This window comes from Diceros bicornis, chromosome 35, assembly GCF_020826845.1.
Source record: "Diceros bicornis minor isolate mBicDic1 chromosome 35, mDicBic1.mat.cur, whole genome shotgun sequence".
Taxonomy (NCBI): domain Eukaryota; kingdom Metazoa; phylum Chordata; class Mammalia; order Perissodactyla; family Rhinocerotidae; genus Diceros; species Diceros bicornis.
In genome coordinates this window covers 23247548-23270994 of record NC_080774.1, presented here as the reverse complement: position 1 = coordinate 23270994, position 23447 = coordinate 23247548, and the positions used below count along the sequence as shown (strand labels likewise).

General features: G+C 51.1%; 1 protein-coding gene across 6 annotated transcripts in view; it reads right to left on the bottom strand.

Annotated features, from left to right (window-relative positions):
- Nucleotides 1-284: 284 nt before the first annotated feature.
- Nucleotides 285-23447, bottom strand: part of NF2 (NF2, moesin-ezrin-radixin like (MERLIN) tumor suppressor) — a 78861-nt gene continuing 55698 nt past the window's right edge. Inside the window, exons 14-17 of one of the 6 annotated variants that reach the window (XM_058531742.1) lie at nt 20349-20476; nt 18314-18479; nt 16850-16894; nt 1080-1104 (exon numbers count right to left, since the gene is read on the bottom strand). In XM_058531742.1, coding sequence (XP_058387725.1) covers nt 16859-16894; nt 18314-18479; nt 20349-20476 — 330 coding nt within the window. In that variant the 3' untranslated portion in view covers nt 1080-1104; nt 16850-16858. Of the gene's footprint in view, nt 1105-2857; nt 5785-12186; nt 16895-18306; nt 18480-20348; nt 20477-23447 lie in introns of those variants that run through there. The other 5 variants (XM_058531741.1, XM_058531739.1, XM_058531740.1 and 2 more) reach the window with 5 other exon arrangements.

The following is a 23447-nucleotide window of genomic DNA, read 5'->3' as shown; positions in this document are numbered from 1 at the left end:
CTGGGCAAACACAGCAAGGACAAACAGGCCAGATGCAGGTTCATTAAGCAACTGGTGCAGGTGGAGGTGATGGGGCCCACGGGGGGGCGGGCCGCTGGCGGGCTTGGGCCCTCTGAGCCAGGGCTTCCTCTGGGTCACCACTGCTCTTTTCTCTGCTTCCTTCTGCCCCCTCCCCCGCCACATGCCCCTTCCCCAAAGGAAGCATCCAGAGAGCCACCCTCCCTGAGCAGCACTGTGCTGAGAGCTTTTGGGCATTATTAATCCCCACAAAACCTTATAAAACTCCTCTTTTAGATGAAGAAATTGCAGTGCCCAAAGCTTAGGTCACTTGCTGAGGATCACACAGCTGGCAAGTGGCTGAGCAGGGATATGAACCGAGGACTTTCTGAGCTCCAAGTCAGGAAGGGCCCTGTGCCCCTCAGCTATGTGGTTTCCTCAGCCACCCCATGGCTGGGTGCAAAGAAAAGATGTCATGTATCTTCACGAGGGCTTCTTCTATTACTTGTAAATAACGCTGCAAATTCTCACCCCTTTTTTCTTAGAAATCTGAGTACTTTTTGCATCTATTCTTCACGTTATCCTGACAACATCCCAGAGGTACTCAGAGGCATTACTGTCAACCCTCTTTACAGAGGGGAAAAACAGATTTCAGGAAGCAAAGCGTCTGGCCCTGCAGGGAAGGGGAGCCAGGTGGCCCAGAGCAAGTGCAGCTTAGTGGAGGGCGAGGCGGGCTCTCGCTGCTCCAACTGTGGAGTACTTCGGGAGAGGTCTTGATTTCCTCAGCTCAGAGGCAACACACCAGGTGCTATTTTGGGGCTACCACCCCAGTGAGAAATGGGCATCAAGTGGTAATCGGCAGAGGAACAGTGAGGGTTCCTCTGAGTCAGCTTGGGTCCTCACGGTGCTGAAGAGCGGGCCGAGCTGTGCCCGTGTGAGTGAGCTCCGGACTCCCTAGCGGAGCTGGGACCTTGGCCGCAGCATCCTGCCGTAATGCAGTAATGACAGGCTGCCAGGGAGCCCCGCCGTGGCCGGGAGGGGAGAGGCATCTTGGCTGCCTGGGCTGTCTGAGGAGACAGAATACGCGGATGGCTTGACTTCTCTTCCCTAGACGTGCAAGAAATTGGATTAGACATGGTTGCAGCAATCTTCTAACCAATACCTTTCCCCCTGGAGTCCTGCTGCCAACTTGGCATTATACGAGGGTGGCTCCCCATCCGCTCCTCCAAAGCGAAGGCTTCTGGGGTGGGCAGCCCTGGGAACAGCTGCCAGGCACTCAGCTCTCAGGCGAGGGCCACAGGCAAAGGACGAAGTGCTAGCAGAGGCCAGAAGGAGCTACTCAGGGATCCCATGGGACCAGGCTGCAAACGCCACAATGAAGTGCTCAGGTCTGGCCAGCAGCTCTGAGTTTACAGCACGGTCAAAACAAACTTAAAAGAAAGCAGAGGAGAACTCATCTGATCCCCAAATACCAGGCAGTATCATTAATTCTAATCCCACTGAATGGAGGCCTTGGGATCCATGTGAGCATATTACTATCTTTTGGGGGTTGGGGGTTGGCTTTAAAAAGAAAAAGTCAGGTAAAAATATTGTCTGGACAGCTTCAAACGACCAGTATTTATGAAGTACTTTCTCTGGCTCACACTACGTAGAAAATCAAACGATTTCCAATCACTGAAAATAACACAACCTTGGGCCGGCCCCGTGGCTTAGCGGTTAAGTGTGCGCACTCCGCTGCTGGCGGCCCGGGTTCGGATCCCGGGTACGCACCGACGCACCGCTTCTCCGGCCATGCTGAGGCTGCGTCCCACATACAGCAACTAGAAGGATGTGCAACTATGACATACAACTATCTGCTGGGGCTTTGGGGGAAAAATAAATAAATAAAATTATAAAAAAAAAAAAATTAAAAAAAAAAAGAAAATAACAATCTACATTTAAGAAATGAAGCAGTTTCATATTTTATTTACCTAATAAAAATTAGTCTAGTTACTAATTCTATGAATTTAATACTAACAAAATATTGTTTACAAATTTTACAATTTTCTAATTTACCACTTCAAACATATCTTTCCAAAATATATAAAAAACTAGTTATAGTTAACTCAAACTCTTTTGGAGAATTTTGTGTATTTTGACAGTATTTTATTTTGCGTTATGTTCCTTATTGGCTTATAGAATGGAGATCTGAAATGTATTGACACATGGCAGGCAGCACTGTGGTCCCTCAGAAGTCCTGATGACACATTGTGCCACCTGAATCTCTGATGTTTTAGGCGGCGTGATGTGGGGTAGAGTTGGCCTATAGTAATAGTTTTGGTTTTAATAAAGGACTTTTATCGATTAAAAACATAGAAACAAAATCAAAACCCATAAGCTCTGCAGGGGTTGTTCCCGACTTTAAGAGCGAATGTTGTGTGGCCCTGTGACAACAGCTGTGCCTCATTTGTCCTGCAGACAGTGCCGGGGGCCCCAGTGGCCCCCGCACCCTCCAGCTCAGAATGAGGCAAAAACGCCTGGAGGGATTGCCCAGTCCTGCGCCCTAGTTTTCAGGTCAGAGGGTGTGAAGAGGAAACGGAGGCACCTGGACCTGGTCAGGGCCCTTTCCATGACCCCGTGTGCCCCCCAGGAAGAGGGAAGGGAGTTCCTAGGTGAGGGCATAGTAAGGGGTGCTATCATCAGCCCAGAAAAGGTGATCCTTTTACTACCAAAGACAGGGGGTTAGAGTTGAAGTCTGGGGCAGTCAAGGAGGGCAGAGACCCCATTTCCTCACAGAACCCACAAGAGGTGGCCGCACCACCCCGCCCGTCTTGCTACCTCAATGGCCTGAGCAACAAGCAAACTGTGGAAGCCCAAGACAAACATTTTACAGCTTAAAATTTTTATTAAAACAATCACTTAAATTACAACAATCCCCCAGAATAGAAAATAGCCTTCCATGGTCCGGCCCTGACAGGAGGCAGGACTTGGGCCCCAGAGAAGAAGTGTGGTTTGACATCTTTGAAAACAGATGGTGCTTCGCTGGAAGCCCAGGAGGGGCTTGGCCTGCCCCCTCCAGGGGCTGCGAGGCCCCAGCCCTGTCAGCAGCAACACTTAGTCACCGTCGCTGGTTGTCAGCCTCTGGACTTGCTGTTGTGATTTGAAAAAGAAAAGAGAGGGAGGGAGAGAAACCTGTCCCCGAGATTACAAAACACAGTCACTCAAGAAGTGTCCTATAATGCCACAGGGTGTTGTCTAGCAGGGCCTGGTGGGTACATGAATAATTGAGCAGATAGTACAGGTCAGAGCGCTGCTGGGGCCGAGGTGGGGCCTCGATCAGGATGAACGAGGTTGTGCTGGAACAGCTAAAGGCCAATGGCGCAGCCTCATGGAGTGTCACTAGCATGGTGCTTCTGCCCAAGAACCGTCAGACACGCATGTAATGAAATAATCACGGCCAGGGCCCTGCTTTCAATGGAGTTCAGAGGCTTCCGTACTTGATAAGCTCCCATGCCCTAAAAATGTTCACTTGAAAAGAACACAGTCATCTCAGCCACAGGAACAAGCCTCTGAAAACCAAGCTCTTCTTTCCTTCTTTCTCCTTCCAGTGGGGCTCAGGACCTTTCTAAGGGCCACCATCCTCTCCACCTATCCGACTTTGGGAGGTACCCGCCAGCTCTTGCCTCTAAGGAGCGCTGGAGTGATGCTGGCTGAGTGAGGTTCTGCCGGCCCTCTCGAGTCTGCTCCCCAGGCCCAAGGGTGCTCTTGCCATGGCTCAGACGCCAGCTGGCTCCCTTATGGCCACACGGCTTGGCATTTCCCAGACTGTAGACATACCCACAGCAATTAAATAATAAAAAAACAAAGCCCAACAATGTTTTTATAAACCACCACCGTGCTCCTGTGCCCACAGTCACTGTTACAGGTTGGGAGGAATGGAACTCGTCGTGGAAATTCAGGGATGGGTGGTGAGCCCGAGGAGACAGAGCCTCAACACCAGAGCCAGACCTCACATTATAACACCTAAGGACTGCTCCCCACCCATCATACTGAGACCACAGCTCAGGGGAAGAGGCCTTTGAGGGACAGGGAGACACAAGGGAACTCTCAGCCACAGCCATCCACGCTTAGTGTCCAGATGTGGAGTCCCACCCTACATGTTCTAAGGGGCTGGGGTGACACACAGGGTTGGCTTCTGTGGGGCAAGGTGGCCTAAGAAGGTGATGGCAAGCCTGGGGCACTGTTTGTTGGGTCAGCCTGACCATGGAAAAAGGCAGCATCTCTGTGAGCCTTTCAGAACCACACAGGATCACCAGAGACACCTCTGCTCTCAGGAGACCCCAGGCCCTCACACGTCTTCACGTAATAGGCATCTTTTCACGGGTTAAGACTTATCACTTGCCCTGCCTAACAGCCCCACTGGAAGGATCTGAGTAGCCCAGTAGGTCACAGCAGCACCACCAGCCATGGAGAAAAGAAAGGACAAGAAAGTGGCCCCAAACCAAGGAGCGAGTGTGAGCCGTGGGTGGTCTGTGACCTGCTGCTGCCCAGCATGGTGGGGAGTCATGCGCCAGCCGGTGCAGAGCGCCAACTGTGACACCTGCAACTAGCTCGGAGGGGGAGGGCATGAAGGGACCCCACACAGCCCACAAGGGGATACAAAATAAAGGGCCCTCTGGTGGATGAGGGCAACAGCAAAAGGAGGCCCAGGTACAATAAAGGGTTAGGAGGGTCTTGCTGGCACGTGGCCAGCAGGAAAGGTGATTCAGATCAGCAGCGCAGGCTGGGGCCAGTGGAGCTCGGTGTTCAGGCCAGAGAGCAGTACCTGTGGGGCCTCAGAGCCCTACGGAGCCCCCAGTCATGGCCGGGCTACCAGGTGCCAACTACAGCATGACTAGGGAGTCCCAGCCCGCCAGAGGCAGGGGAGGCTAAGGCTAAAAGGGGGTGGGAGAAACACGTGGGTCCCGCCTGCCACCCGGACCCTAGTCTGGGGCGGCAGGAGGAGGGCAGCTAGTGTTCTGTATGGAGCAGATTCCTACACGGCTCTACTGGCCTCCCAGCCCTTCTGCTGGCAGCCAGCCCTTCATCACAGCTTCTGCCTAGTCTTCCCCCAGTCACAGCTGCCTTCCCCATTCCTACCAGCTGGCAGCAAGAGTGCTGCATCGGGGGTGCCTGGGCCGAAGACCCATCACTTGTCTTGTCATGAGCCGTGGGCAGGCTCTCCGATGATATGCAGCAGGCAGGCTGGCCACTCTGGGCCTGGGCTCGGGCAGGCCATGCTTATCTGCATGCCAGTTCCTCACCAGAGGAGGAGATGAATGTTCTGGAGCCCTGGGGGATGAGGGTGGTGGCACCAGGTTCCTGGTCTCCAGGGGGCCTATGCACTTCACCTCTACAACCACTTCCCAGCCTGGGCTGAGGGGGTCAGGGCTGGACAGTAAGACACATACCCCAGGGTTCCTTTGACGAAGGAAGTATGGGATCCCACATTAGACAAGGAAAGACAAATACTTCTTAAAAAATGTAAAGACTCAGGTCAGGAGAACTAGAACCCCAGCAGAGAAATCTCTGTAGGGTCATAGTTCAAGGCAATTGCACATGAAGGGGGTTGGGCTCTCCACTCAGCTACGGAAAGTTCCAGAGCTCCCAGGGAAGCTCCCAGCCAGCCCACCTACGGATGGCTCCCACGGTGTCTGACCCATCCTGCTGGTGCTGGGAGCAGCAGAAGTGGCAGATCCTGGGTGGCTGGGTCACCTGCTAGAGCTCTTCAAAGAAGGCCACTCGGGACTTGGCGCTCTGCAAGGTGAGCTGCAAGGAAGCAGAGAAGAGGTTGAAAGAAGGACTAGATTTCTGTCTGTCACAACAGGATGCCCTCCTGCCTTGCGGACCAACCTCAAAGGTGCTTTGGAGTGAAAGGGAAGACAGTTCAAATAGATGTTCAAGAAGCTGGTGGGAAATCCCAAATAAGTTCCCAGATTTGCCCAAGAACTCAAATTAGGAGGTGACAAATGAGGACATGCCAGGAGGGATGGCCGGTGGGCAGAAGCATGTCAGCAAGAAGATGTCATCAATGTCACCTTTTCACAGAAGGCAGGAGATCCCCAGACATTTTAACAGTTCTCACATTCCCAGCTACAAGAGTCTAAGACGCCTCTGTGGTATGCTGTCTGCGTTGGTGCCAGCCTGGGGTGCGCATCCCCTCCAGGGCTCAGAGGACCAGCCTGCCAGTGCAAGCAACTCAGTCCTCATGCCCTGGGGATGCCACTGAGGCAAGGTGACACGGCCTCAGGCAAGGCAGGCCTGTGTCAGATGAGAAAGAGCTTGTCCCTCCCACTCCTGGTTCCCCAGGTGGCCTCAAAGCAGACTTGCCCATGGCAGCTGAGAGGGGACTTCCATCCATGAGCTGGGAGGCAACAGGCTTTCTAGGTGGGGCTGGTTCAGGCAGGGAGGACAGTGCACACGGGGCAGTACTCTGTCCAGAAACTGGAAGGCTTTCCCGGGGAGAACGGTGCCCTGAGAAGCACAGGGCTGGGAAGACGTGGGATGGAGAGGGAGGATCAGGGATCAAGCTCTTGGCATGGCAGAGAAGGCACTAGAGTTTGTGACCTCCTGGACTGCTGAACCCCAATTCCCCGACTCTGTGGGCCATTTCCCAGGAGATCGACAGACAGAAGCATCTGGCACAGGCACCCTCCAGTGCCCCGCTCCCTGCGCTACTTCTGAAATCAACCACATGGACGAGACCGTGTGTTCCATATGCAGCTCTGGGACTTTGCAAAGGAGCGTTTTCAGGGAAGGGAGACACGGGGGACATACTGTTCATCTTCATATCCCCCAAACCACTTAGCTTAGTGCTTTGCACCTAGTAAGAGCTCAAACAACGTTGAGTGAATAAGCTATAGGCTAAAATGATAACAAAATGGTGAGATTCGTGGGAAAGGAAAAAGCTCCGCACGGGGCTGAGAAGGCCTGGGCACTAATTCTGCTCCGTCACCAGTTTGCTGTGTGGCCTCAGTGGACACCCTTGACCTCTCTGAGCCTCTTTCCTCTGGAGTTAGACCATGGGGGCAGGCTAGATGCTCTGGCCCATTCCCTCAACCTCTGGCAGTCTCTGAAGCCAAAAAGTCCTCTGTACCATCCACGGCTCTCCAAAGGGCGGGGGAGGAAGACTGCAAACCGACCACTTCAGGATCAAAGGCAGCCGGCATCAGTGTGCTCAAAATGAGACAGCTTGAGAGCCGGCTCTTTAAATCCTGCCAAATCTTTTGGCCTTGAAGTTCCCGACTAACAAGCTGAATGCAGGGAGGCATCTGAGCTGTTTTCTTCAGTGGAACCACTTTCAGAAGCCCTTTGGAAAGCCCCACTCTAATGTGAACGGAGAGAGCTTTCATTTCTTCACTGAAACGGAACTCCCTCTAGAAGGGAGCAGAGTTTGGATGGGCTTCTCCCTAAATGCAATCAGAGGAGAAGGGCCAGGAGTTACGTGCTCTGTGATAACGGGAACCAGGACGATGACTGGGAAATAAAGAAGAAAGAGAAGCACTGGGACAAAAATCCTCTTAAGGGAGAGTTTAAATCAGAGGGTGTGAAACCCGATGTCTCCGGTCAGGTTTCTCCCACACTCCCAGAGCAGACCTCAGGCGGGCTCCTCAGGGGACAGGTGACCTGCAGGGGACAGGGCCCTGCCCATAGCCCTTCCAAGCACTGAGTCACACACAGGCACAGCCAGACCGCCTGCCCTGAAGCCTCTCTGGGCCTCTGACCAGCTGGGTGGTCCTGGGCAGGTCACTTACTCACTCTGGCCTCAGTTCCCCACCATGAAGTAGGGGTGGTGGTGGCCCCTTCCTCACAGGGTGAAGTGCAGCGTAACTGGGAAACACTGTGAAGCGCTCAGCGCTGTGCCTGGCACGTGATGAGAACTCAACAGCTGCTATTACTAATAGCAGCATCCTGCGTCATCCCCTTCCCCCAGCTCTGGCTCCTCTCCTTCCAGTCGGGGAGCAGGACAGAGCGCAGGCCAGAAGCGGGTGCAGGCAAAGGAAGGGTCACGTGCTGCGTTGGCCTTCACGGCCTCTGAGGCAGGGCGAGCAGATGCCCCCAAGAGGCCTGGCCATTTCCCCAGGCAGAAAGCCTGGGCTGAGGGGGCCTCCAAGAGCCTCCTGCCCATTTGTACAACGTTGGCTCCAAGAATTCCTGGATCCTCTACCCAAGCCGTGTGCTGGCTGTCCCCTCGAGGTGCCAGGGGAGGGTTTTGGCAGCTCTGGCAGCGCCAGATTTCAGTTACTTGAGCATGTGCTCATTGGGATGCAAAGCCCTCGTCAGGTGGGCAGGATGCCTCCAGACCCCTACCCAACGCTGCACGGCAGCAGCTCAGCCTGACCTCTTATCTTGCAAGAGCAGAAGTTGTACCTCAGCCCAAGGAAAGGTGTGGAGCGAAGTCAAATACTCTGGCCGTGCAGAAGGAGGAAAGCACCACAGCCTCGACAAGAGGAGAGAGTACCATGTCTTCTAAAATGGACTAGGCTGGGGGTTGGCCTGGTGGCACAGTGGTTGAGGTGGCTCAGCGGTTGAGTTTGCTCTGGGCTTCGGCAGCCCGGGGTTCACGGGTTCGGATCCCCGGGGCAAACCTACACACCGCTCATCACGCCATGGTGTGGTAGCATCCCATATACAAAGTAGAGGAAGACTGGCACAGATGTTAGCTCAGGGCCAATCTTCCTCATCAAAAAAATAATAACAATAATAAAAGGCACTAGGCTGTTAGAGGGACAGGCAGACCCACCGGAGGTGGCCAACATGGCCAAGAGCACTGGGAGCCTTCGGCCAGGGCCCTGCAGGCAGACCTGGCTGCCACCGCCCCCACCTTTTACCCATACTGTACATTCCTGGTGGTTCCAATTCCATTAGGAATCCTGTTGTCAGAGGAAATTGCTGCACGAGCTGACTGGCAGCTGGAACCCTTCCAGTCACCACCACAGCCTCTGCCCGCATCCACCTCAGCAGCGCCCTTTATCTTAGACATCAAAATGTCCTCCTCCTGAGCTAGCCAGCGCTCCCGTGCTCGTGCTGGAGAGCAGGCAGGGAGGCAGGCAGTGAGAGGAGGGTCTGCAAAGGGAAGCCTTGGGCATCTTCCCTCCAGGAGGGGACTCAGAAGCTCAGGAGCAGGGAGGTTTTCTAAAGAGAGGTCAGGGGATCCTCCCCTCGGGGCACTGCTGACAGCATCTGCCAGTTGTGCTCTGGCCTCTGCTTGGCCTCACACATCCACTGGGCAGGCTCCCCTCACCTGTGGGATCCTTCACCACCTGCTGAGTCTAGAAAGTTCACTGACTGTCACATTTACAGTACAGCTACAGGCGGAAGGTAGTCATAATAGAGAAGGGGAAATGGCACAAAGCTAGCCCTTCATAAAGTAAACTGCCTCTGTGGGTCTTCTTTATATACTCATGAAAATCAGCTAACATGTGTCCTGGTTTCCCCACCACCCTCCCACAGCCTAAGTGTACAAGCCCAGGTCAGTGTTTGGTCTGTCTTCTTGCTCAGTGACCGGCCTGGCTCTCTCTGCACTGCACAGCAAAGGGCCCACAGAGATGACCCGGCTAAGGCCCTCCCTCCTGCGATGGCACACTGTGAGAACTGAAGCCAGTCTCGTGAGTCCCACCCACCACCCTGCATTCCCTTTGGTGATCCAGCAATCCCCCTCTGCGCCCCTCAGCCTGACCTGCTGGGGGGTGGGGGCAGTACCTCCTGGAGGGAGAGAACTCCCCAAGTGCAGGGGGTGTGGGCTCTACAAACATACTGCCATGGCGTATCTCCAAGGTTGTCCAGGAAGAGGTCTCCTCTGAATTTCAGTAAGTGGTGAAGCAGAAAAGCCTTAGGACGCGGTAGACAAGCAGGGCTTCGCCGACAACGGCTGCATCATTCTGGGACCTGCCGAATCTGCTCCACCTTCTCTGAATCCTTCTGAGGACAAGTGGGCAGAGTTCTGCCCCAATGTGACTGGTGACTACATCTGCCATGCACTGTCCAAAATTCACACTGAATCCAGACCAGGGCCAACCACGGAGTCCTAGCTGTCGTGCCGGCTCCTGCAGGACGCGATAAACCCCATGGGCCCTGCGCAAAGCCTCCACCCCCAGTGCTCGTGCCAGTTCCCTAGGATGACTAAAAGAACACAAAGTTTGCTCATCAGGCACTGGGCTGACCCGCTTCTCTCTTCCAGCTGTCTGTTCACATCTGATTAAAATCAGCCGTGTGAATAATACAGGAGGAATTAAGTTCTCTCTTGACTGAACCGGCTGTTCAAGTCTGTCACTAATCCAACTCCATTCTGAGGAAACAAACTTCCTTCTCTTTCTCTGCTGCGGAACTATATGGCTTGGTTTTTATCTTATGGGGGTTCTGATCCACCTGTTGGGCCTGGCCCCTTCTTCCTGCCCAGCATCAACAGATGCAGGCCTGGCAGAGCCACCTCTCCTCCTGCCCATTTCTCCATCAAACTGCCAGTTGTTTGTGACAGCCACCAGGCTGTGAAAGGGCAGGAGAGGGAGCCACTTGGCAGAGCTAGACCTCCTCATGCCACCCAACCTGTGTGTGGAGTGACCAAACGGACACATCCACCCAATCTGAGCTAGTTCAGATTTGGGAGACACATCTGTCTCCTGAAAAAGACAGGAGGCTGGCTCCTCTCAACCCTAGGAAGAACCTGTATCCAGCAGGTGCTCCCTAACCCAAGCGTGCGTGCAATATGCAGACTTAACTGGCTGCTGCTCACGGGGTGAGCACTTCACGTAGCCCACTGAGACACAAGGATCTGGCACCTGCCCACTCCTTGGCTCCAGGTCTAGAGACAGCACTCCTGGGAGGTACCTGTGCAAGCATGGGGCCCCCAATCCCTCCGGGCCTGCCCTGCACTGGAAGGTTTCCAGCTGCAAGGGTCCTCCAGCATCATCCCCAGGAGTACCCCCTGCTGGGAAAACACAGCATGAGGCGGCTGCCAAAACTCTCTCCTTCCTGCTCTCCTCTAAAAGTCCTTTTGGGGGGATCGTTTCCCAAAGTGATGGGAGGGTAACTAAATGTATTCTGGCACAGAGCCTGCAGCAGCAAGGCTGCTTGATTAAGAATGAATTACACTTTCATCAGCACATAGAGAAAATTGATTCACAAGGCCGCATTGTGATAATCTTGTTCCTGAAGCAAATGGGGTGGTGTGGGGGTGGGCAGGACACAGAGCTACTTCGGCTATCAATGGCGAGAGAAAGGAAGCTCTACAATTAAGCTGAGCGAATGAAACTAATCAGAGAGCCAGGATTCCTCCGACTAGTCTCAGGGGGCCTTGCCTCAATCCACTCATCCCGAGGGAGAAGAAAGGAAGGTGGGAGGGGGCCATCTAATTCATCTTAAACAATAAGACCCATAACACCGAACCCATTTTAGATACTAACCTAATAACTCCAGGCACTGAGACTCTGCTTGTCCCATAAAAATGCAGTGGAATTGAAATGCAAGCCCTAAAATCATGTTATACTTCCTCCCCGCCACTACATATTGAAATGAAGGAGCGGGGGAGGGGGCAGATACAAAAGGACATGCAGATTCTCTGGCGCTGGGCTCCACCGGGAGAAAGCCAGAAAGCCGACTCTGGAGCAGAAAGGTGCCAGCCAAATCCAGCAGCAGCAAATTCCCCCAGAATCTTTGGTTTGGAGTGTGATAAACATCCCCCCTTCCAAACCAGAGCCGAGGGGGCAGGGCCAGAGAAGGGGGATAGCTGCTGCAAACTCGCCAGATGAGGCGTCTCGCCGTCTTGCTAGTGACAGCTTGCACCCAAATGCCACCTGGTGATGTGCACAGGGAGAGAGCTGTCCACATATTTATCCCTAAACAGAGGTGCGATGAAAGGCCAAGTCCATCCCAATTAACAAATCCGGTTTCATATTAGCTACTTTATCTGCTCTACAGAGAAATCTGCCAGGGAAAACCCAAAGGGTCCCTTTTGCATATTAATTCTTTTTTTTTTTAATTTTATTTCTTTATTTTTTCCCCCAAAGCCCCAGTAGATAGTTGTATGTCACAGCTGCACATCCTTCTAGTTGCTGTATGTGGGACGCGGCCTCAGCATGGCCAGAGAAGCGGAGCGTCGGTGCGTGCCCGGGATCCGAACCCGGGCCGCCAGCAGCGGAGCACACGCACTTAAACCACTAAGCCACGGGGCCGGCCCCTTGCATATTAATTCTTTAGGGACCCAAAACAGCAGAAAGATGCCTGACTGATGTCTGCCCGTGTCTCGAGCTGCCTGTGTGATGCTGGCAGGGCCCTTTGCTACTCTGTTCCTCCACCTGGAAAATGGACTAACTGGCCTGATTCACCTCACTGAGCAGGCGGAGGCTAACTGACAGCTGCAGAGCACTCGGAGTGGCACCTTAGGAAGAAGGTGCAGATGTACTGATGGCGTTTTCAAACTACCAATATCAGCAGGGAAATCATGGCGAGGATCATAAGAGCAGGACCTCCCGCCCGCAGAATGAGTTTGCATCCCGGCTCTTCCCTCCCACTGTTGCAGGAACGAATCAGGTGCTGGGGGGAGAGCTGCACTGACACACATCTTCAGCGCTGAGGGATCAAATGGGATGTTTTACTGCATCCAATAAGGCCCAGGAATGTCCTCAGGCACTTCCAAATGGTCATAAAATATCCTAGGAGGGCAGGCAGGTTTTGTAGGCTCCTCAGCGCCTCCCAAAGGGCAACTGCCTCACCGGGTGAGGTCTCCCAATCAAAAAGAGGGACAAAGAGGGACTGGGGTGTGGTCTTTTGGAAAAGAGGCTAGTAGAATCTTCTGTCTAGAGAGCTATGAAAAAGAAGAGAATGGTAAGCTCTCAACAGTTAAGAGGCACCTGGACACATAGTTTGAGTAAGGTAGGAGTGGCCTCAGGGAGAAGCCCAGGCGTCACACCCAGGAGAAGCGCTCCCTGAGACCAGCCATGCCTCCCGATGCCTTCCCTGTGCTCCCAGAGCCTGGGAAGAGCTTCTCTTTTGTGTGCTCTATGTCCACATCTGGTGCCCGTGCGGCTCCTTGCTAATCCTTGCTCCCCAGCCCACTCCCATTCCCCTTTCCTCTCCTCTCTCCCACCTCTGCCAAGTTCCAATACAACAAAGAGAAGGTTCTGGAGCCAGGGAGCCAGTGCACTGCCTTTTATGTCAGGGCAGAGGATGCTCCAACAAACAACGCCCAGTTTTCAAAGCAGGCAGAGCCACTCGGGACCCGTAACCGGGGTCATGGGAGGGCTGAACACAGTAGCCACACATGCAGCATGAACTGTGCAGCAGCCCTCTTCAGGCAGGCAGTGCAGACCAGAGGGCACCAGGGACACTCTGGCCGTTTGCTTTAATTGCAGGAGCCGCCTTCCGCACATATTCAATCTCACCCTGTGATCTATCACTTCCCCAGATGTTTTAAGTGTTCTACTTCATTTCCACAGCCCTGCATCTCCAAGGGAAGTCCGTGCAAACTGAAGATGACATTGGACTTTTATGTCTTCCTGATCCAAGACAGGTGGCTAGAGCTTCAGATAAACGTCAAGGCTCCTCATTCCTGTTCCTCCATCAGCGGAAACCACAGCTGGACCTTGATGGTTCAAACCATTTACTAATAAAACAAGCTTTCTAAGCTCTACGACCTCCATGATTCTCATCTGTCGATTTCCTTTGAAATCCCGTGCTCCCTCGGAGACCACAGGCACACATATGACAAGTTAGCTGGCACTCAGACCAGCTCAGGTTTGGGAGTGAAATCTGTCCCTTGGGAGGGGATGAAAGCAAGACCCTGAAGGGCGCATGCTCCAGGACCCCACATTCACCTCCAGAGTGCTGCACAGCTAAGCCACACCAGGCCACCGCTCACCTCACCAGCACTGTGGCTCTGAAGGGAAGAAGCCTGAGCCCAAGACACGCAGGCCCTCCTCACCCCAGCCCCACTGTCAGACCTCTTTCTCTCACTCAAAAGACTCAGATGCCAGGAACACACTTCGCTGTCGCTCCCCCTGAGAATGAAATGAATCCAGGTTCCCTAGGGCAGCGTTTGATCTTTTGATCGCTAGTGCCGCTCTGATTCAGATGCAAATGCCAAACCAGTTGCACTGATTATCGATTGGGGAAAAAAACAAAATGTGGGGAGTTAAGATTAGCAGGAGGAGGAAAATATACCCTTGCAAACCCAAATCAGATAGTAGAAGGAAACAGTGAAGTTAATTCTGGCCTTTTTAAAGTTTTTACCTCCAAACACAAGGAAATTAACACGATTAGTGGATATGCTCATCACAAATCGTGTACATACATGTGGTGCGCCCCTCGCCACAGGCTCACAGGCAGATTTGTTTCTCTCTATATTTTTAAGCCCTTGCTGAGCTCTCACGGTGAACCAAGTGTTTCCTGGGCATTAACCCATTGAATCCTTATAGCAGTCCTGGGGAGTAAGGAGTATTTTTATTCACCTTTTACAGGTGAGGACACTGAGCCTTAAGAGAAAGTAAGAATTAGAGAGAGAGTAAGTGGCAGGGCAGCGGTAACCTCAGTTAACTGGACTGGACTGCCTCTTGGCATTCCCAAGGGAACATGGTAACCCCTGGAAACCCCAGGGTAAACCCTTGGCATTAGCTTAAGTGTCACTCAGCCCCCGAGGGTACTGCTCAGTCTGGTCAGACACTGAGACCTCTCCGGGGGCAGACTACCAAAAGCAAGGAGGAGGAATACGCCATGGTCATGATAGGTAGGAGAATCATTCTTTCCTTGAAGAAATCTATGATCAAAAGACATTAAAAACAAAACAAAAATCAATGCAGGCTGGTTTGAACCAAGATTAATGAGCTTTCAGGACACTGGAAACTCTCCAGTTCACCACCAGCCTTTGCATCTCTCCTCCTGACTTTCTAGATGGAAGCCAGGTGCCCACACTTCTAAGCCTGCAGGGGTTTCTCTTCAGGTAGGCTGACTCTGGCCCAGACTGCAGCAGGTACAACCCCAGAGCCACCCCAGCACAGGCAGGTGGCTGGTGGCCAGTCCTGGTCACTGGCCACAAGGACCACCAGAGGCTAGAAAATAGTAAGTGCATCAAACTTCACATGTAGCAAAAACTACCACTATTTAATGGAGTGAGGCTGCGGTGACTCTAGTCGATTAAAAGCCAAGTCTATGCTTTTATTAACCCTTGATTAATCAGAATTCTTGATTAACTGGAGCCTGGCAGCCTGCTTTGAAAACAAGTTCACATCAAGACACTAAAAAGAAAGGCTTCTGTGTATGTTCTAGGAACAGGACAAATTTGACTACAAATCAAATCTCATTTGTCTATAATAACAGCTCAGTGAGAACTGACGGTCAAAATCAGGCCCCTGAAGAATTTAAATTTCAGACTCATTACAGAAAGAAGAGAGATGAAATCACATCAAGGTGGAACAGTACAGTCACAGGTAGGGAATATCTGACAGCACAGGCTGAAACAAGGGATTTTCTGCTTGCCCCTGTGCTAGCCACAAAGTCCAGGAAACTAAAGTAGATCCACCCCGGGGTCCTCTCAGTGCCACTAGGTCACTGCTTGAGCAGATGATCCACCAGGCCTGCTCATTCTGATGCTGGCCATAACTGCCCTGCTCAGAGCATGCACAGCTCAGTGTTGGGGTGTTCAATACCCACGTGTGGTCTGGAAGCTGAAGAAACAGGAGTCTGCTAAACAAAAGTGTCATGCACAAATTGGGGTTCATGCCATGGGTTCTTAGAACCACTGACAGCTCAAATCCATCTTATAATGAGATCCTTCTGGGACTTTAATAGCTAACCTCTCTTGCTTGGATAACAAGCACAAATATGATCTATCTCAAGCCAGATCTCACTTTTTGATAGAAAGCCTCCAATGAGCTTATTTATTCTAGTAGCAGAAACCATGGGAAGGACTCCAAAGGACACGTCCTCTGTGACTGTCGAGTGTTGGTGGCCTCACTGGCTTGGGTACTACTGGGGATTAGGCAAAGAGCAGAGGCAGGATGTTATGTTATTATTGGGCATAATAGACTCTCTCCACTGCCTAGGCATGTTGGGAGAATAATGAGCTGTTGCAGAAGGAAAACAGCAATCATTCAATTAATTCACTCAACAACCACTGACTGCCCATCTCCTGGGTGCCCGCGACCGCACCATCCCAACGTGAGTTCACTCCAACCACAGCTCTGCCCCAGGCTGTGCAGGAGCTGAAGCAGAGACATCAGCTGAAGCTGACAGACAGATGGTCCACTGAGACTGACTACAAATCGGACCCCTGTGCTATTTATTTGCTTTACTTGAGAAGAAAATGGATGTGTACAGAAGGGGGAGGCTGTAAAGGAAAATGAGCGAGCACGGGCAGCCCCTTAGAAGCTGCCAGGTATGCCCATGGGTCTTCAGAGGCTACCACCACATGAAAGGTATTGATCTTGAGTTAAAGACATCAGTCTTAAAAACACCCAAATTTACCCTGTTTCCATGCTAGGGTTATTCACCTAAGGAGTATACCACCAAGACAAAGGACTTTTAGACAAACCTGACTGGACAAGAAGCCATGACCTTCCCCAGCCCAACAATGACACGAGATGTGAAGGATGACCAGTCCTACAGCCCCGTGTACATGCTCTTCAGAATGAGGCAGCCTGCCAGACCCCTGGAGGCTGGTCTGGCCCCACACGGTAGACGCCTGCTCTCAGACTCAAAGCATGCTGCGGCCAGTACCCAGGTGCCACCTGCCCTCAGGAAGGCTTGGCATGGCCCAGGGACAGAGACAGGCAAGCTCATGCATGGGTTAGTATCACAGAGGGCAGTACCATCACCACATACAGAGTACCTGGGAATAACCTACTTTGAGGGCTCAAATGCAGATAGGTCTTCTGCCTTGGGCTTGAGGCTAAACCAGCAAAATAAAATGAAGAAAAACAAAAACATAGCCTGTGATATCAACAATGCCACGTGTGCCATTTGCAAAACGCTCAGACAGGCCTGAAATTGTGACAAGTGACTTCATTTGTTTGTTTTTATGGCTTGGAAACGGGTCTTTCCAGCTTTCAGCACTCCAGGTGCCTGTGGCTGAGGGCCCAGCTCCCTGCAGCAGGGGCAGAGATGAAGCTGCTCTCAGTGCCCACGAGTCAGTGGGGGCCGGGTGGGGGCCGAGGCAGCTCCTCCGAGGGCTGACTGGCTCACTGGCCCCGTCACCGTCTTCCTCTCTGCTCACTGGCTGAGGCCTCACTTCAGCTCCCCCTTGGCTAACTGTTTAATAATTTGGTTTTGGAAGGGAAACTCAGTAAAGCAGAGAAGCCAGAGCAAAGAAGAACGCGGAATGCGGAAAGATCTTTCCTTCTAGGTTATGCTATTAAAAGGCATTCTCTACCCGGTGCCAAGACAAACTGGAGTCAAGAGAGAGAATTCGGGGCTCCCAACTGTCCCATCAATGATGGCAGGTGGACACCGATCCCTGAGAGTTTTCAGATACAGCTTAACCACTGACAACAGATATTCCTTAAACTGGGAGACCATTTTAAAGACTAAGGTAAAGAGTAAAAATTAAACATACCTAAATGATCATTATTTAAACTCAATGAACCATCTTATCTTAATGACACCGATTTTACAGGTGTTAACCTGATCCGGGGCTATCAGTTTGGAGCAGACATCAACTGGCAACAGAGGACCTTTCTGCTTTGCCCAACATAACAGAAGAATACTCTGGGGCTGATATTTAGTACAGAATTTAACTTCTTCTAAAATGCTGAAACCTCAAAATATAAGTGGAGAGAGATGTGAACTGTTAGCAACATAAATGAAGTCATCTTTTAAAACATTAATGTTCTTCTAGATACTTCCTTTTAAGTATGAAAAAGTTAAAAATTCAGAATTTGGTTTCTAAATCAAGAACAGAATTACATGGTCCTTGCCACTTAAAAACACAAAGAGGCTAGAGGGAGAGTCCATTCTCGACAGCCTCCTTTTCATTTTGCTTTCTCATTAAGTAAGGCAGCTCCCTGGGCATAACTCCCCTTGGCCTAAAAGACAGAACTGCTTTACTGCTAAATGATGGATCAAAACCCGTCCTGTAACAGTGATTCATTTCATCAGAGCTTTTAACACAAGCTCCCCTTCCATCAAGCCAATGGGTTCATAGTCACTGGCAGATTAAATTCCCTTGCTGGCAGGAGTCAAAAAATTTCCTCAACTAAGTACACATAAAAAATGACAATAGTCTAATGATTCGGCTACCGAGGAAACCAGATGCCAACGTCACATTTCATTAATGACCGTCCTGATCAGCAAAAGATAAGAGACTTAGTACCTTTTTAATGGTATTGTGCTTGCTGCTGGTGCCGCCCCGGTCAGAGTTCTCGTTGTGCAGAATATCCAAGGCCGTCTCCCTCTCTTTGAGTTTCAAGGCCTCGATCTCAGTCTTGAGTTCATTGAGCTGCTCCTGCAGGTGCTTGCTCTTCTCCATATACTCCACTCTGTTGGCAAGAGGATACACGGCTTGGGCCAATAGTGAGACATATCAGAACTGAGATGCTCCAGACCCACAAGCTGCTCAGTGTGGGACCCAGGCTCTGAAGCCTGGGGTACGCGTCTTGACTCTGCCACTCATGGGTCCTGCAGCTTGGGCCAGTCACTTAACTGCTCTGACTAAATCTGTTTCTTCATCCATAAAATAGGGATAATGATCACAGGGCTATGTAGGAAAGCCCTCTGTAAACCCTCATAAAGTGCTCTACAAATACCAGTTGTAACAGACAGCTCGTAGTTCTATACAAAAAACAACACATGAAACAAGCTTCCTGGCATCCAAAACAATCTCCTTGTCTCAATCCTTCTCGAAGAATTACCTCCATTCAAGTGACCTCTTCTGATAGGCCGTGGCTACACCTCTACTTGTTTTGGGACATCATCTCCTAAAGATGACAGAAGCTCACCCCGCCAACACCAGGAAGAAAAAGACCCCCAGTACCACCTGCAAGTAGATACACTGTATCTATGATGGTGAAGAGCTGGAAACCACCCTCAAAGCGTCCAACTACAAGGGCTTGGCCAGGCAAACCATGCAACACAAATGCCAAGGAACATTCTATAGTAATTTCCATGGCTACATGTGTATGGGTCATAAGTAAGAAAATACAAACTATAAAAAAGCAGGACACAGAATAGAGTGTGGCCTCACCCTGATCACAGCCACATAACACTTACTATGCCTGGACAGTGGTAAAAGGCTGGAAGGGGAACTCAGACAGCAGATATGACGGACAGCGACTCTGGCTCACTGGCTACTTATCTATACCCTCAGTATGCGAGCCCAAAGAGACACACAGCTCGACTCATGGTTGCCCACGCTGGGCTCTGAGAAGACACTTCCCCGAGAGGGTTATCCCAGGGTGCTAAACAAGGTGAAGGCACACAGGCTATAGAGTCAGCAAGGCGAGAGGCTGAACCCCCGCCCAGGTCTGTCCCTCATCAGCTGTGGGATGCTGGGTGAGTTCCTTAAATGCTCTAAATCTGGGTTTTCATTTATAAATGGAAACACTAAAACCTACCTTTCATGTCAGTCTGATGTTAGCTGGTGGGAATGAAATGAGACAAAAGCTGAAAAACCCTGGTGCCGAGGCACTCAGTACATGCCAGCTACTGTGATTCTCCTCTGGCAAGCCACAGCACAGCTGGTCGATTTCCCTATGGCTCTGAATTAGGGGACCTCGGTTAAACGTCCTCTGCAGTGGGATGCCTTTTCATCACGGATCCACTTCCAGTGACCACAAAACGAAGGAAGAAGACAGCTCAGCAAAAGCTGCTGTGAACAGGGCGTGCTGGGCTCAGCTCAGTGCTACTACATGCAGCGGGGCTGGCTCAGCTCAGCGTTGCCCTGGCTGTTTGCTTTCCTCAGCCTCGAGCCTGAGTTTCTTCTCCTCCACCTTCATTCTAGACACAGGAACCACCACAGACCTCAGCCGCCAGAGAACACAACTAGGAAACATGTTCTATGACCAGCTTAGAACATTACCACATGCTCTATTACCATGTGAACAGCAGTCTGGCTGACTCGAGGACCCCTGACAATCAGTCTTATACTTTAGGTGAGGTTTTTGCGCCACTATAAACTCCAGGTCACCAATCAAGCATCATTTTTGTCCTGGAAGATTGAAAGCTGGTCTGTTGTCCTTCATTTCTGATTAGGAAATTCTTCCTCCAGTGGGTGAGAACAGAGCAAACCTTTGCAGGAGCTAGCGACAGGCTGCTGCAGCAACCCTCCACTTTCCCTAGATAAGATAGACTCACTCTAGTTCACCGCCTGCCCAAGCAGGGCACAGGGGAGGATGAAGGAGGCTACGTACTTTTCTTTCTCTATCTCCATGGAAAGCCGCTTCATGTCAGTATCTTTGAAGTCGAAAGACAGGCTGTCACCAATGAGGTTGAAGCTTGGTATGTCAGGAGGCAACGGCGCTGGAAGTGGGTTCATGGGCTATGAACGAGAAATCGATTAGGAGGTTCTGATTCTACAAGAACAGAGGGGCACTGCTGTGTTAGCACTGACCTTCCAACAGACGCAAAGGCAATGGGCATAGTGTGAGCCCTGTCTCCCAGTACCACCATGGGCTCCCGTCACAACTGTCACCCCTGTGTCTCCTCTCTTTAATCTTTCTATACTCGCTGCTGCCAGGTGATCAGCCCCAAAGATCCCAAATCCAGGCAAATCATTCCTCTCCCTTCAAGCCTTTAACTGTTCTTCACGCTCAGCCAAACTAAACACAACACCCACTCACTTCTTCACGAGGAAATACCCGGGCCCCATGCTAGGAGCTGGAGAGGCAGAGAACAAGACAGGGTCCCTGGCTCTGAGCAGCTGAAAGTCTTGTTCAGTAAACAGATGCATTTGCAGATCATCACGATTAAACAGGTAAACACTGTAGCCAGGGAGTGAACAGAGGCCGAGAAAGCTGGAAAAGGTATGCTAGAAGAGATGCTGCTTCTGGTGACATCAGAGGACATGCCAGAGGAGAAGGCTTGCCAGGCAAGAGGCTGGCACTGGGCAGCGCAGAGGGTGCTCGGCGAGAATGCTGAGTGCCTACAGTGTCAGTGTGGAGAGGCGGGTGGGAGACTGGACTGGACCATAAAGAGCTCCCCTGAATGCTGAGGGGCTTGGATTCAGAAGATCAAGCCAGAGTGTGGCCTGAAGCAGAGGGTGAAGCAATTAGATTTGTTTTGAGGACTTTCTCATCCCAGAAGAAAGTCATCTAAAATATGGCCCCAAACTACTCCTCCAGCTTCTTCCTCCATTTGCCTCACAAAATCGTCAATGTATCATTTGTTACCCCTTGGATCACTCTGCTGTCCCATCTCTGTCCCTTTGCTTAAACCATGCCTCCTCCCTATACTCCATCTCTCTTCCAAGGTGCTTCTCAAATACTACGATTCCGCACCAAAACCTTTCTAGATCCGTCTTGGCCAGACGGCAACTCTTTTCTTTGCTGTGCATTAACACTGTGTTTCCGGTTCTGCAATGGCACTTCTCTAATGCCACCCCGTAAAAGAATCCTTTTTGGCTGTGTCTTCATCTTTCTACTGTTAGCAAGTTTCCTGAGGGCAGGATCTGCTTCTATTTCATCCTTGGATCCTTTACTGAGTCTAGGACAGTGTCTGGGAAAGAGCAGAGGCTCAGAGCATGCACTTGAGACAATAACAAGCCTGAGGCAGACTGCCTGTGTGGGTATCAAAGGTGGTACTGAGAGGGGGCTTCTGGGGTACTACAACATTCTGTTTTCTGATCTGAGTGCTGGGTACATGGGTGTGTTAAGTCTGTGAAAATTCATCACGCTGTATAGTTACAATTTGGACACTTCTCTGTATGTATGTTATACATCATAAAAATGTCCGGAAAGGTGAGTGCCAGGTGCTGCACTACCTGAGAGCAGGCACTGGTATGACCTCTGTGGAGACCATCAGGATGGAAAATCTGACCCCACAGCTCTATCTGTGAGAATTTACTCTACTATATCCACATGGACATGCAAAGATTTGTGTTCAGAGATGTTCACAGCAGTTTTGTTCATAACTGCAAAAGAAAACAGACTAAACACCCGTCCACAGGGGACTGGTTAGATGAATTATGATCCACCCATACAATGGAATATGATTAAAAAGCTGATATGGATGATCTCCTCCAGGATTGATTTATTGTTAGAACAATGTATAAAGTTTGCTGCAATGTATGTTTTCAAAACACACACATCTTGGGTGTCCAGCCCAAATGAGCCCTCGGACGATTCCAGTCCAGCTGCCATCTGCCTGCAACAGCCTCAAAGATCCTGAGGAAGGACCATCAGCCCAATCAACCCACCAAGCCATGAGAGAGAATAACAAATGGTTGTTTTGAGCTACCTGGCTGGCTTGGGGTGGCTTGTCACACGGTAATAGATAACCAGAACAGATGACAATAGCAAACTGCTCACATTTCCCTCCATCTCAAACCCTGAGCTTATGCCTCTGTGCCCTGGGTACCTCTTTACTGTGTGCATGTCTGTGTTGTGTGTGTGAACGTGCCGTGCGTGCATTTGTGCTGAGTGCACATTGGTGCACTTGCCTAGAATACCCTGTACCCTATCATCGCTTTCCCACCTGGCTAGTTCCTAGTCTCCCTTCAAGAGTCAGCTCAGGCGCCATCCTAAGCCTCTCCTGCTCCTCAAGGCTGAGCTAAGGTCTCCTCTAGGCATCTGTACACCTGTCGATACAAAGGCTCTGCATCTGCCTGGTATTATATAGAACATAACAGGTATGCAAAAATGTTTGCTGAACTGAATGCACAGAGGAAAGGAAGAGAAGAGGCTTCTCTATTCATTTTGTGACCCTATTTATTTATTTTTATTTATTTTTTTGTGTGAGGAAGATCAGCCCTGAGCTAACATCCATGCTAATCCTCCTCTTTTTGCTGAGGAAGACGGGCTCTGAGCTAACATCTATTGCCAATCCTCCTCCTTTTTTCCCCAAAGCCCCAGTAGATAGTTGTATGTCATAGCTGCACATCCTGCTAGTTGCTGTATGTGGGATGTGGCCTCAGCATGGCGGGAGAAGCGGTGCGTCGGTGCGGCCCGGGGTCCGAACCTGGGCCGCCAGCAGCGGAGCGCGCGCACTTAACCGCTAAGCCACGGGGCCGGCCCCTGTGACCCTATTTAATCGAAGTTGGCCTCCTTGTCCCAAAATTGAGGTTGGAAGCTGGTTCATGCATGGCAGTAGTTCACTCTGAGTACACAGGCTGTCCCTGCCCAGAACTACAATGATGGCATATGGTATATACCAGTAGTTGAAGATTACATTCAGCTTGGCCTTGAGACGCTAGAGAGCAAATTCTCTTGAGGATAACTTGGGACTCTATTACTTACTTAGAATAACAAAAACATTTCAGAGCTGGAAAAGGCCCTGTTGCCTGTTCCCTCTGA